Here is a 15,096-nt window from a genome sequence, read left to right as displayed (position 1 = left end):
CCCTGCAGCTGGAATTAAAAGAAAACATTATTAGGACATTAAACTTTCTGTGGTAAAAGCCTGTGTCTGACAATGAATTTGAGTTAAAGACCTAGCACCACAAAGGCAATATTGAGATCATGGCGATTCTTAGGATCTCCATAAATTATCAAATATGTTCAACTTGAAAAAAGTTTTAAAATCAACATGGTGAAAACCATAGTGAATAATTTCTCAAGCTCTATCTGCTCATGCTATTAAGGCATCAGTTATGATCTTTTTAATGGGAGACTGCGTACCAGCAAAGGATGAAACATGGAGATAAACTCCAACCTCATAATTGTCTCTAAGACAATCAACAGGGCAATGTCCTCAGCCACTGCTCTGCCTTTGTGCTCTCACTCAGTGCACCCGAAACCTAAAGACAGTGCATTCATCTTCCGAAGAGACCTTTCTCTGAACAACCCTCAGCAATGGTCTTATTGTACAACTCTTCACACCTTCCAACAAAACCGGGTGTTAGCAGCAGAAGGAGATGGATCAAGATCATTCACCCATCTCTGCAGATTCTGGCGTCTGAACTGATTTTTAGGGCTGATGCTACCTTCCCTCCCTTCTCCTTCACTTCATGCTCAGGGATCAGCTTGATTACATCCAAAAAGCTGGCCCCATCCATAGGAAAATGCAGGCTCAATGGAGTGTCAGGAAGTCTCTAGTCCAACCTCCTGCCTCCAGCAGGCCTGGCTCTGAGATCGAATCAGGTTGTGCAGGACTTTGTTCAGTTGGATCCTGACAAACCTCCAAGGACAAGGATTGCACAACCTCTCTGCCCAACCTGGGCCACTGCTAGACTATTGTCAGAATGAAAAAGGTGCTCAGTAGTTTTCTGTTAAGTTCAAGTGAGTGAAGAATTTATCCCTGAAGCCCGACCTTTTGTTGACAACTCAGTAGGTGTGTGAGTGACTCAGAATGGGATACATCTCCATCCCCTGGCTCTGCAGGTGAACTGGAGTGAAAAGCAGCAAGAATTCATTTCCATCTCTGAAGTTAAAGTTGTCCTCAAAAAGGAGAGGCAGCAGGTCTGCTGGGAAACATGATGCTTTAGCAAGAAAGGACAACACCTTCATATTGCCCTATGTGGAAAATAAGCCCAAACTTTCTGAGCGAGGGGAAGTTCAGACTGGATTCAGGAGTGAGTCTTACTGTCTCTGGAACAGCCTCCCCAGGCAAATAGCAGAGAGGTTATAGCTTGAGTCATTTAAAATTGTACTGAGCTGCAGAGAACATCCTGTTACAGACACTTGCATTGACAGAGAGATCTTAAAACACCTGCGTCCTCTACCACTAATTTCCAAAGTCCAGTTGTTTTCGAATGACCAATGAAACAACCAAAATATTTCATTATAAAAAAGCAGCATCCTATTTTAAAAAAGTTGACATGACGCCATCTTTCTCACACTCATCCTATTTGTGCAGTATAAATTTGTGGGACCAGCAGCAACGTGCGAGAGGCTATCCTGGACACAACTGCATGTCATCCTGTGCCGGACTATGGGTTCACCCACACCAGAGCCCTGGCTCTTGCCCCATTTGAGAAGAATACAGGAAGACTATAAGTACAAAGATAAGTTCAAAACAAAGGCAAGTATACAATGATACACCTTCAGAATAGTTTCCTGGTGTTCAGTGATCTGAGATCTAAATCTATCTCAGTTCCCAGTTCCCTGAATACTGAGGTTTTTCACTTGCCCAGCTGGAGGCTAAGAATTACTAGGAATCCTTATTGACTCACAATCCCATACTTGGTAGCAGTCTCATTATTTCTTGTCTTAAAAACAATGCCTAAGGATCCTTCTGTCAAATAAGATGTACATGCATTTCTGACAGCCAAGACTTTTATTTTTAACGATGTATGCAGTGCTAAAGCTCCAAAGCAGCAGGCAATAGTACATTGTCACCTCTGATATGCTGTGCTTCTGTATCATAACTGTTTTCCTTCCCTTTTTTCTTTCTTTTCTATACAGAGAGTTGAAGCATCTAAATGCAAAAAGCATTGCCAGTGACTATTAATTAGGAGTTGACTCTCTTGAGGCAAATGCTCTTGTTAATTGACCTACTGCTTCACAAAAAAAAAGTAGAAAACAGTAGCAGTGAAGACAACAGTGGAGACTAGAAAGGCCTTGATTCTCTATTGGCTTGTCAAGAGTTTGGCAGATTTATACCCCCCTTAGGGTGGGAGTGCTGTGCAGCCTGCTGCTTCATCACTACCAGGCAAAGCAACCAAATGACATCGTGAGAGGTTCTCCTACCCACATCGACATGACAGATGTTGGCAAAGTATAGCAAAAGATGTTAATATGACTATACGTAATGTTGATATTTTACATGTTCTTCATTAGCTCCTCCCATTTTGAACCTGAAATTGAGCCTGTAACAGAAGCACCACATATTTTGAATCCTTAACATTAGTTTGAGACAAATTTATGTTTATATTATTTGTATTTCAGGCTTGTTATATTAGAATTTTTATTTTTTTATATTTAATTTTTAATAGCCTCCTTGCAATTGTGATCACATACACCAGACCTCAGTGGGACACGCATATTGTTTGCCCTATCCTGATTGACATTCTAACGATTTATGTGCTAGTTTTTTGCTACTGCATTAGGGACCTGTTTTTACTGTGAAATATAAATGTAGTTTGGGGAATTGGTTATGGTTTTATGTCTTAAATATTAACCAGTTCCATTTTTTTAATTTGCCAGAAAAAATGTAAAAAGTAACCCCTGTGGCTCAATAGTTACCATGTTATATATTATTACCAGTGGAGCAGCGGAGGTAGCAAAGAGCCTGATAAAGCCACCAGAAGGAAGGATGCAAATCTGTCTTCTCCCTGGGTAGGAATGGCAGCACCATCCTGGTGCCAAACACCAGCCAAAGTGGCAGCCTGGGAGTTTATTGCCCATGCCAAGGCAAAGCATGCTAGCTCTACCTTGGCAGTTCCTTATCAGACTAACTTTCTCTAGGTTTTGCTCTTTGTTGCCATCTCGGGTTTCAGGTAAATCTGTCACTGAGGTTTTATTTTTGGAGGAGCAAAAGTGGGAACTGATTTTGTTTCCTTTTTCAAGTGATCCCTTGTCTGGAAACGTGTGTGCACTAAGAAGCAGCTAAACTGAGAATCTGTATCTGCTAAGAGAAAACCCTGCTAAATTGAAAGCTTCTACCTTCATGCTGGGAAAGCATCCTGCAGCACCTGGGCAGGAAAAGCAGCACTTGCATCTCAGCTCTGTGTGTCAGAGTGAGACTCCAAGGTTCAGTAAATCCTCCTAAATGTACCACCCTCCTGGCAATGAATATTTTTATTACTTTTCTGTAGAAAAGCTCTACAATTACAAACCTTTTTTCTCAAGACCAGAATGTATTAATTCTCCCACCCATCCCCTCTTCAATGTGCTGTCAGCTTTGGAAATAAATCCTTGTGAGTTTTTTGCTGATTTGTTTTCCTATTGCTTCAGAAACAGTACATCTTCTGTGAACAGTCATACACGACACTGAAGCATGTGGTACCAGATTTTATACACATACTTCTAACAGTATCCCATGATGGGTAGCTAGAGCTCTCTCTTCAGTGAGGTACCATCCATCACTAACCAATAACTTTGAATAGCTAGTTTAATATTAAACATATTGATCTACCACTTCAGTATTACTGAATCACTCTTTTCTCCTATGCATCAAATACTGCAGTTGATAAGTGCCAAGGCACAGTGACGAGATAATTGTGAGCACAGCAGCATCAAGACACTTTCTCTCCTATAAATGCCAATAAATACAGACACCCACATGCCTTATTATCACAGCTGACATGTTACCAGCCAAATATTCTGAGAAAATACAGCAAGACAAAGTTCAGTTCCTTTGTCCTCACCTATGTCACCGTAGTACCTACTACATGAGTACTTGTACTGGGACAACTGGAATCCAAGAGACAACTCATAAAGCAAAGCATTGCTCAGGCTTCAGGGGGGCTTTCAGGCACCAGGGTAAAATGAATAAATATAGTCCCTTTCTGGCTTTCATAGATTTCATGTCTCATTAAGCACCTCAGCCATTCTTCACCGCTGTTGGATGCAGGGGACATTACCTGCTCGATGTGGCACTTCAGTTCAGTCATTTCCACCTCCCAGGCTGCCTTGTGCAGGGCATACTGCTGCTGGAGGCCCTGGCGCTCACGCTCCTCATCCCGCAGCTCTGAGCGGAAGTCATCCAGCAAAGTCTTCAGAGCATTCAGCAGCTTCCGGTTTTCACCTGCCTGCAGCAACAAAAGGGAAGAAATGCTGTCATTGGATGGCTTTAGCCTACAGCTTCATTTTGAGGGAGAAAAATGCCTGCATGTCCACTGCACGGAAGAGAAAGTGCCTGGGATAACTTTTGCATGAGGAAACTATGAAAAGCAATGCCTTGCCTGTCTACAGGTTGCCCAGGGAAGTGTTGGAGTCACCATCCCTGGAGGTATGTAAAAGATGTGCAGATGTGGCACTTAGGGACACAGTTTTGTGGTGGACTTGGCGGTGTTAGGTTTATGGTTGGACTCAATGATCTTAAGGGTCTTTTCCAACCCAAACGATTCTATGATTCTGCGATTCTATGATTCTACTTCTTCTTAGCTCTAGTCCTGAAGCACCCATGAAAGCCGAATATATTTAAGTCACATTGAAAAAGGCAATAAACATCTTCCTGGATTGAGGACATCTGTAATAACTTATTTTTTAACACTTAAACCAAAGCTAGAGTATCATTCCTGAAGTTTTTGGGTAGCTGGACATCTCATACAGTCATTGCTTAGCATCAAACCTCAAATATTTGTAAACTACATACAAAGAAAAGGAAATAATTTTCAATGCTTTTGTATTATCAGATAAAATTGCTTTGGAAAAAAAGTGGAATTCTGAGCTGAGTACCTCTGCTGAGATGTTTCATTAGTTTGCACTTCACATTTCTCCTCAGTCCCAGCCAGCTGCACACAGATTAGCTCTGAAGCAGCATCCCATTTGGTACCAAATTCACAAATACCAAGCAGGCCATGATCATACTGAAAATGTTGTCTGTGCTCTTGTGCTAGCCAGGAGCCAAGAATGGAGTTAAAAGTCTAGCCCAGAGCTGACATCTGATCTTGGCAAGTACTGAAAGACAGCACGTACATTTATTCAAATATATAATTTTTTTCTTAGTTTTGGTGTTTACATTCTGCAATTTCTCTGGAGGCTTCCAAAACCTGTAATTCTTATGTTAAATATTGAAAAACATTTTTCAAAGATTCATTCTGGATCAGTAAAACAAGGGTTAATCCACTGATTTTTGCAGTCGTTGAAGTAGAAAACAGAAATGTGTAACATGCTTTATTTATCCAAAGTTTAAATCAAATATTCCAAATGAGTCTCTCAAAGACCAGGTTGTAGCTAGAGATTATATCTGACAAGTTATTTTTAATAGAAAAGACTTTTAAGGAAATTATAATTGATCAGCAAACACAGCATGAGCAGAAAAATGGGAAAACTTCCTCAACAAATTCAGCATTTAAACACCTGGTTCTCATGAATGCATTAGCATCCTTAGGAAGGCCTAACTCAAATTAGCATTCTTGATTCTTGCATGATAGTCCAACTCATTTTATTTTTTATTTGTTTTCCCTAGTAGAGGCTTCCTACAATTCTCCTTATCTGGTGTTTTATGAAGTACCTACACGAGGACTTCTTTGTAGACAAGTCAAGTAAAGAGATGTACGCAAAAATTGAAATAATTTTCATGTGCTTCTTTTCAATGACTATACATATAAAATTTTATGCAGACAACTAAGCTGATTTCATATGCTCATCAGATTTTTGGCATCACTGAACTCACCTCACCCACTTCTGTAATCACTGATCAGACATACCACGGTGCCTTTTTTCTTTAAAAAAAAAAAAGTGGTCTACTTTTTCCAAGCCATTTGGTTCACCAGCAAAAATATGTTAGATGCAGGGAAATGACTGCAGGTGCTTGTTGACTGACCTATAATCTGTTTGGGCAAATGAAATGTGATGACATGCAACATGGGGTTTTATAAGAAACTCACCCACAGAAGCAGATTTAATTCCATTAACATTTAATGCCAATTAGCAGTTTCCTACTATACAGCAGCAGTCTCCATCATGCATATAAGATCACCTACTTTTCAATATGTCATGAGATTTTATGTTTCCACCATGCATTTTTGTTCTGATACCCAATTAAGGCTAAATTCTCCAAATGTCTCAAGCCCCTTGTGTAGTAATCAGAACAAGAGCTCTTTTGAAGATTTGTCCTTAGTGTCACAACAGGAGATGCTGGGTATTGAGTGCATCAAAATCTGGCCTCATCCTCTTTGAAAACCCTGACCCCAAATGTCTATGAAGTGCTTTCATTCAAGAGCCACATTCTGTGTTTTCTGGTGTGCTGCATAAACCTTTCTCTGGCCAAGTAGTCTGAAGCCTCCACGAGGAAAATGAGGCAGAAGAAAAATAAAGCCAAATAACACTAAATCAAGCTACATCCCTCATTGCTGTGCATACATTTGATAGCTTTAGAGTCCTGTAAAATTAGGTTTGCAAAGAAGGAAGTGATGGACTGGGACAGAAAGGAGCCAAAAAAGCCTCATTGCAGGTTTGTAGCCTGCTGGGATGAGGGCAGGTCTTATTTCTGAAGGCATTACACTAATGTCACTATGAGACAAGAACCCCAGGTGCCCTCTTGGCTTGCTGGGATTTTAATTACCTTGCCAACATAAATCCAGTTTTGGTTACATACTTATAATTCCTGCAGAGAAGTCTCTTTTGCATGACTTAATATTTACACTGAAGTTGGAGAGGTCTGTGGGATTATTTTTTCTGTTTTACCAAACTGGAGTGTTTTTGGAGAACAAAGTGCTTTTGAGACAATGTGCTCTGAAATACAATGTTTACATCTAGACATGCTTTATGTTTCTGCTGGTAAAACTGCCAAACAGCCTCTGCATAAGTCCCATAGATACACAGTAAGAACTACTATAGTCTTTCCATTTCTCCCAGGGATGCTGTACAGGCAGAAGAAATGGGGCAAGGCTGGACAGTCTCCCGTGGAAGGAGATGGCTTTTTAGTACCTTTCCAGTTAACGGAATTTAGGGTATGGAGGAATCGGACTGATTCACAGCTGATCTAAGACAAGAGAAATACAAAAGCTGTTTCAAGTCCTGTTGTATCCCCGACTCTGGATTTATACGTAAAGGTAACAACAGCTGACAATAAGCAAAAACTTAACATACTAAACCTCAATTAAATTCCAGGACTTTGGAGTCTTTACTAGGCAGAGTCAACTCCAGAGATGGGAGCTTCCAGATCTAGAGAAGTATGGGAACAGAGCAATTGTTTGAAACTTGGTTCTGCTTTTAAACACAATTTATTTTTCTCTGATAATTTCACTGAAGACTTTAGCCCCAGTCTGGTACTACAAGCAGTTTAGTAGAGCAGTCAATTAAAAACACAAGGTCAGAAGCCTAAGCAAGAACTGTACATTTCCACTGTCCAATCACAGACCCTGGAAAAAGTGCAGCTGGATCTTGGTACAAATCATTATAGTACATTTAGGTCTTAATTACTATTCCTTAGGGCTTTTTTCTTAGCTAAGATTTGAAAACAAATATTGTATGAACAAAAAAACATCTTACTGGGGATTCTCTTGACAAGCCCCCTTCTCTCCCGCAGCAACAACACAAGTGTATTGTTTTTAAATGCTTTTTCCATTGGACCACAGATGTGCATAGTCTTTTCATCTTACTCCCTTGACCTTCCAGCATCCAACAGGCATCTCACCCTTTCTACTCAACTGAACCAAAGCTCTTCCTCTTACCACACACATAGAAACACTGACTTACAGCAAGCCTGCCTTTACTGTGTCACCAGCCTGGCTTGCCTGCTTATCTCCTGCCCGGGACCAGACTTCCCACTTGGCTCTTGAGCCTTGCCAGTTCCTTTCCTGACCCTTTCTGTAGCCAAGGGACACCACCATGAAGAAAATATGAACTGGCTCCTCCCCATCTACTCTGCCTCTCATCAATAAACCTCTGCTGTGCCTTCAACCCTCCACACACTGGCCAGATAAATATCCCAGACCAGTGAGATGTGTACTTTACAGTGAGTCGAGTACCTCAAATCGCAATAATTTAAAATTAGAGGCTGCTAGTTGAAATGAAGGCCTCATTTTCTCAAAATAATTCCACTTTCCAGGCAGGGTGAGAAAGTCAGCAGCAAAGAGTGCAGGCTGAAAATACAAGTCATTAAATATTAACATTAAATGTTAAAAATAAATATGGGTTACTTCAAGTTACAGTAAGTCCTTTCTTTTCCCTGATCTAGTTATCTCAGCCACTCCTAGACTATCACAAGATTTCCTTCCTAATGCGAAACAAATGCTGATGAAATTAATCTCAGAGCTTGCCAGACAGAACCAGCAAAGTGCAAACCTTGGAGACTTTCGGCTTCACCACTCACCCCAAATTCCCTATATAAACAGTGCTTATATCCAGCTGAGAGCTTAAGGAAACTGCAGAAGACCCCCAAAACTCTGAGTGCTTTTTAGTGCAGCCTGACTAGTCAGTGGTATTTTGGGAGGTGAGCGCTGTTGAGAGAACTCTTCAAGAGGGACGTGCTCTGGGTCTGCTGATAATCTCAGACCTTTTAAAGGTGGGACAACACAGGCAAAGTGGTTTCTTGCTCTAGTTTTGTTTAGTTAATGTGTTTTGAGATCATATATAAATGAGTGGAGCTGATGTTTGTGGATGAAAGTCTGCAATGTGTGTAGAGCAAGGACCAGGGTCTGTTAGGTTGGTGAAAATGTGAAGGTCCAGCATGCAGGAGGCTTGCAGAGCCAAGCCATCCACTATACTGAGAAGGACAATTCAGGGCAACTGATACCAAGGGAAGTGAGGGCAGAACTTGGCTCTGGCAGAGACTGGAGAGTGCAGGATGGGTGCAGGATATGTGCTGTCATGGTCCTCCAGAAGACAGTTCTGATGCCCTGAATCTATGAGAGCATCAGAATTAACCTACACTAAGGCTTTCTATTTCTGTGCCAGAGAATAATCATAATCCTTTGTTACCACTGACAAATAAAAGCCTGTAGTACTGAAAACACTTTTTACATGCCTGTCAATAAACATAGTGCTTGTTAGAAGATTCACTGGCACGAGCAGGCAAAACAAGTTATCGTGCTTAAAATGAGAAATATTTAACAAAACCATTCAATCTTGCAGTGTTGAAATAACACTTTTTTCCTGGTTGAAAGGCAAAAAACTATTATCTTCACGAGTGCATTTGGATATCATGCAATATTCAATACCAAGAGCGGTATTGAGATGGGGTCTGTTCCTATGGGTCATCTCTTTAAGCATGATTAGCTGGAACTGCTGCATTTGAACGTCATGCAATGTATATAAAAGTGAATTATAAGCAATCTTACTTCCCATTTCTGCCACCTTAATTGAGATTAATGCCTAAGCAGTGATTATTTCAAAGAGGACATAATTTATTTGAATGTTCTTGATCATTTTAAGAGATCTCTATGGAAAGTTAGTACATGACACAGTTTGTACTGAGACAGTATGTTGGTTTATATCTATTTTACTCATTTTAGATTAAATCAGTCTGCAGATAGAATGCAGTTAAATGATGTGCTCAGGAGCATCTCTTCCATGGCCACCTTCAGCCTCTGCCAGTGAAGAGTTTGCTGAGGGGATGACAGTGATAGCCCTGGGTGACTGGCAAGGTGTGTCCTCGAAATCAGCAATGTCTGAGCTCCCACAGGATCAGAAACATTGGAACCTTTCCAAATGCCAAACTGATCAAACGAATACTACCTTGGTAGCACGCTTCACAGAAAATAACAGCTAGAGATTGGAGTTGTCAGCTACCACTAGGAAAAGGAAAAGGAAAGCAAAAGAGTATATAGACTTAAAGCAGAATATGAAGTACCATAAACACCACAGGTCTCTGCTACTTTTTATTCAAACAGAAGTTGTAACTTTAAGTTACATCTTGAACTAGAGAGGTTGGTTGCAAGACAGCCTGTGCATCTCCCAGCACCTTATTATAGGAAAGTGACTTGCTATTGCCTGCTGTTTATCTATTAGACCGTACCGATAAGAAGTAAACAGGTTGTACATAGCCATGAGAGTCTGGGGAATTCAAAGCAAAGAACTGAAATGCAAAGACACACACCAACCCCAGATCCTGCAGCGAGTCCAGTAAAGTAATGTGGTCATGGAGTGTACTTGTTTGTCTGAGAGCTCTTGTTCTGGAGTCGACTCCCAAGGCAAGGGCAAAGATAGAGATGGGGCATAAAGCTTCAAGACCTTTTTCACTGAATTCTTGTTTTACACAGAATTCTTGCTCCATCCTACTCATGATTGCAAATAATTCCATGTAACAGGATGCTCTCATCTGAACATTTTCCATTTTAAAAATGTAAGAAGATGACCCTGAAGATCTGTGGGAAGCCCTAAGACTCTTCCCTTTGAATGTTTGCTGTTACTACTGTTAGGACTGATGGAATATTAAATGCACAAAGGAAAAAACTAGGATAGTTTTTTTGCTCTGACACACACAGGCAGGGCACAGGAGATGTCAGTGAAAGTCAGCAGGATTTGCTTTTAGGCATTTAAAAACAAGGCCAGTGACAGGAAGGAACTTTGGCCTTTTTTTCCCATCATCTCTAAGGGAAACATTAAATACATGTGCTAGTTTCTTAAATTATTTAAAGGAAATAAAATCAACTCTTCTTGCTAAAAGCTTGACAGCAGAATACACTAGATGTGCTCAGGCAAGAGAAGCATGTAAATTCTGCAAACCATCACATACTGATAGAAGTTTCTGGGCAAACAGCCACAAGAGGAAATAGGACTTTTCACTGATAGCATCTGCCAACAGGAGGATAGTAACCACGTGGCTCTTGATTAAATATAAATATAATGGATGAAATCCACTGTAATTGCTGTGTAACTAGAAGTACTGTTACAAGTATGATTCTAGGTGATTTAACACAGCAGCAAAAAAAAATGAAGACCCCTGGAAAATCTAAAGCTTCCACTACCAGGGCATGATATACAAATGGCATAGTACCTGCTTCTGCTGCTGCAGTAATTCTGCAGTCTGCAGCTGTGGTCCATGTTCAGTGCTCTCCATGGTGGGACGCTGGGAGAAATCTGTCAGTGCAAACACGACATCCTCTTCCTCCTCCTCTCGCTCTCCATCATCTGCCTTCTGCTGTGACTGAATGCCAAAGTCTGTGAGGGCCTCAGGTTGCTCCATCTAAAATGCAAGAGAAGGGACACATCAACACTACTTTGCCATTTACCTTGGAGGGCAGAAATCTGTTGAAGGGTTAAGGGAAGGAACTATCTTCTCCTGCATCTCTGTGGTGGGATTTATTGACCTCTATTCTGTAGGCTACAGGAAATAATCTTTGGGTGATATATGACATGTAGCAATGTGAACACAACACTATGAAGGCCTGCAAAACAGGAGATCTACACAGCTGAGTGTACAACTATAATGCAGCATGATGGATATAATCCATCACGCTTTAATGAAAAACCATACCAGACACTAGTGTATTGTCTGCTTAAGATAAGGAGATCAGGAAGTATCCAAATCTAGCACTTTATTCCTCTCTAATGTGTTAGCAAAACATATGACTCCAGTAATGACTGGAGGTGGACTGACTGTAAATTAACCAGTCAAAAAATCCAAACACTGAAAAAATGAAAACTATTTTGATATTAGAAGATGAGCTAGTTTACATAGCAGCAAATTAGTACTGCTGAAGTAAAGCAGAACCAAATTATTTCTAAATAGCTACTTATCTCTTGTTTCTGACTCATATGACCACAGCAGATGAAGGTGAAGTTGTTCATCCACCCTTTATCTAATAATACAAAACATTAGAGTATTCAACTTAAGCATACTCCTACCAGACCTGAAAGGTTACCTGTACTGCCAGATGCAGCAAATACTGAAAAACACTAGGCACGTAAGTATCAGAAATACTGAGAAAAATTACTTAATTGCCTTAGCAAATGGTTTTGAAATTGAGTGAACCTGAAAAATAAATCTATTCTTCTCAAGAAATTGGAATAAAATGTCCAAATGGGCAAGTACCTTTTTCTACTTAATTTTTCTTAAGATAAAATTTCAAAAGCAAATGGTAATTCTCTCTGTGCAATGCAACACAATATAGCAACACCTTTCTTCATAGTGCATGTGGGCTGGCAGTCACATCTCTACTGAGATGTGTCAGCCTGGGGATTCCAGGTTGTTATGTACTTCTGAAATTCCTGATCTTAATTTAGCTGCTGCTTGGAAAATCACCATGATGACTACTGGTGTGCTGCTGCTGACGGTGATAGACGTGTGTATGGGGAAGAGGAACAAACAAGAATGATTCACTGTAAGCTCTCACAAGAAGCTGTATAATTCTCCTGCCAACACAAAAACAGAGCTTCCCTCCACCTGTATTGCTGAAGACTTTGTAAGGAACACACTATGCACACGATGAGAAAAACGACAGCTCTCAACCCATCTAAATAGATTTGACTCCATCAGCTCGCTAGTGTATTGTTCTTTCCAAAAATTATTCAGGAGTCATATCTTTGATACCTAATAAAATTTTAATTTACTATGAGACAATTTTTCCTGACCGCATGTTTGTACTATTTCAGGGTTTAGATTTGAAGATGGGTGATCTGTAATACATCATGCAGAATATACTTTAGCACAAGCCAACTTAAAAAAAACCTTCATGTTTAATTTGAATCTCCTTTAAATCTATGTGTAATTATGAAGTTGCTGATGCCACATCATATTTACAGTCTACACTTAAAGAAGGGACACCCTCGTACCCCCACTGCTTGCAATTTCATTAGGTTAATAAGGTAGGACAGTTACCTCCAAGGTGTCCTCCCTTTCCTCCTCCATTCGCTTGCCTTGCCGCCAATGTTTCAGCAGCCACTTCAGTTTGACATACAGGAGAAAGGTGTCCTGCTTGAAATGCCTGAGTTCTTGATGCAGCAGATTTTTCTCCTGGCTCCAGGTCTTCTCCTCCAGTTTGTTCTGCAAAGTCAAGCTCTGCACTTCCAAGTCTTTCCTTCGCAGGGTCTGCATGTGCTCCTCCTCCAGCTTTAATGGAATGACATACACCATGTCAATGGGGTAGTGTTCTGGGGCAGTCTCCCGGACTTGTACTTTTTTGCAAGTGAGACAAACTGAAATCTCTAGTTTTTATCAGTACTGAGTAGCTATTGAGTTTGGCTCAAGAAGTTCCTCAGCAGTTATGACTGTTGAGGGAATCAGAGAATAGCAGCTGACAAGCTTAGATAACCGTATCCAAGTAACCTGCTGTGGAAGTGGACAGTTCATTTACTTTAAAGATGCATGAGACCCTTGCTGCTGCTTACACTTTTTATACCACTGATGTTTTCCAACCTCTCTTGACTCTATCTCTGCAGTGTGTTCCCAGCACACCCATCGTCCCACACTGCTGCACATTACACATCTACTAAATACAGTTGCAGCCATTCCTACAAGGTGGGACCACATCTGCCCTTCAGACAACCTGGAATATTATCCTTGCTTCTTCCCTACCCAGTCACCAGCTCATCATTTCCTCTGTGGCAATGTCTCTCTCTCCTTCTGGAAGGACATTTCCCAAGGAACCACATCCAGTATCTCAGATACGACTACTGGTCCCTCACTTCTCACAGTCCATACTCAGAGGTGTCTGAATGACTCACAATTAATGGTTTCTCATTCTGATATGACCGGACCAGGGACACATGCAGGAACTGAAGAGACAGCAGTAGGCTGCAACTCTGCATTCACCAAGTCTCAGCTGCACTACTAGAAGCACCAAGAAAAGCTCATTCTTTGGACCACGCATATAATTACATCTGTTTCAACACAAGCCCACCTGACACATTATTCCTTAAATGTAACTTCTTTCTCAATATGTCAAAATCAAACCATGGCATGACCTGCACTCAATAGCACATGTACCAGTTAGCTGTACAGCATCTCATATTCTATGTGGATGAGATTGTGTCTCCACTCCAAGCTGTGGTTCACATTCATCAAGAAAAGGCTGATGGAAAATGAGCCACTGCTTAGAGATACCAGTTTCTACTATTTCCCATTCTGCGTCACAACAGCTTTCCCTTTGCTGACCACCTCCATAGATGAAACCTGTGAAAGTCACAGGCCACTAATGATCACAATGATTTAAACCATAAGAACATATCCTGCGACGAACAACATGCACACAGGAATGAAGAATACCTCAGAGAGTCTTCTTCAGGAGCATGGAGCCCCTAGCAATTAATACTGCTAAGAAATACACGCTTGATTTTCACGACAACATTCAGACGCTTCTGACACAGGCTACTGGTCCATACTATATCATTTACTAAGGACTTTCCTGTCCTTTAAATGATGAGCACATCATAATGTGGCATAATCTGGCATAATGTAAAATTTTCAGCATCTTTGCTACTGTGCCATAAAAAGTTCCTGATCAAATTAAAACTATTTACAGTAGTGACTAGGTTAAATGGGTTTAAAAATGCAGCTTAAAGCAGTCTGGAACAAAATTGCTATAATAGTCCAAAAAGCATACACACAACTTTTAATAAAAGGGGGTTCTTTTAAATCTAATTTTTACAGGGAGAAACAAATAGATTTTGTGCTTATGCAGGTTCTTCCACAAAATGAAGTTATGGTTAAATACAGCAAAGGTCTGAGTCATTTCCACCAGAAATCCCAGAAGATGATAAAAAAGGAACAATATCAACAGGATGGGCATGATCTGGAAAAAATGAAGAATCCAGAAGATGCTTTTGTTCTTCTATTTCTACTGGCTGTCAACATGAATAGCTAGGTTTGATTTTGCTGCATTTTCCATTGTTTTTACAAGCTGTTATGATCTAAGTCTTCCAGGTCACAAATTCTTGCAGAAGACCCTGATGGAGGTAGCTTTTCTGCTTTTTCAATGGATAGCTATTGCAGAATAAAAGAACT

The 15,096-nt window shown here is 40.5% G+C and overlaps 1 protein-coding gene across 1 annotated transcript in view; it reads right to left on the bottom strand.

Annotated features, from left to right (window-relative positions):
- Positions 1 to 15,096, bottom strand: part of MTCL1 (microtubule crosslinking factor 1) — a gene marked incomplete at its 5' end in the record, with an annotated part of 50,294 nt that overhangs the window by 17,884 nt on the left and 17,314 nt on the right. Inside the window, 3 exons of the mRNA XM_010178934.1 lie at positions 4,124 to 4,291; positions 11,149 to 11,337; positions 12,973 to 13,203. Coding sequence (XP_010177236.1) covers positions 4,124 to 4,291; positions 11,149 to 11,337; positions 12,973 to 13,203 — 588 coding nt within the window. The remainder of the gene's footprint in view (positions 1 to 4,123; positions 4,292 to 11,148; positions 11,338 to 12,972; positions 13,204 to 15,096) is intronic.

This window comes from Mesitornis unicolor, unplaced genomic scaffold, assembly GCF_000695765.1.
Source record: "Mesitornis unicolor isolate BGI_N332 unplaced genomic scaffold, ASM69576v1 scaffold1142, whole genome shotgun sequence".
NCBI lineage: Eukaryota > Metazoa > Chordata > Aves > Mesitornithiformes > Mesitornithidae > Mesitornis > Mesitornis unicolor.
The sequence above is the reverse complement of the archived record's forward strand: the minus strand, read 5'-3'. Positions and strand labels throughout refer to the sequence as shown.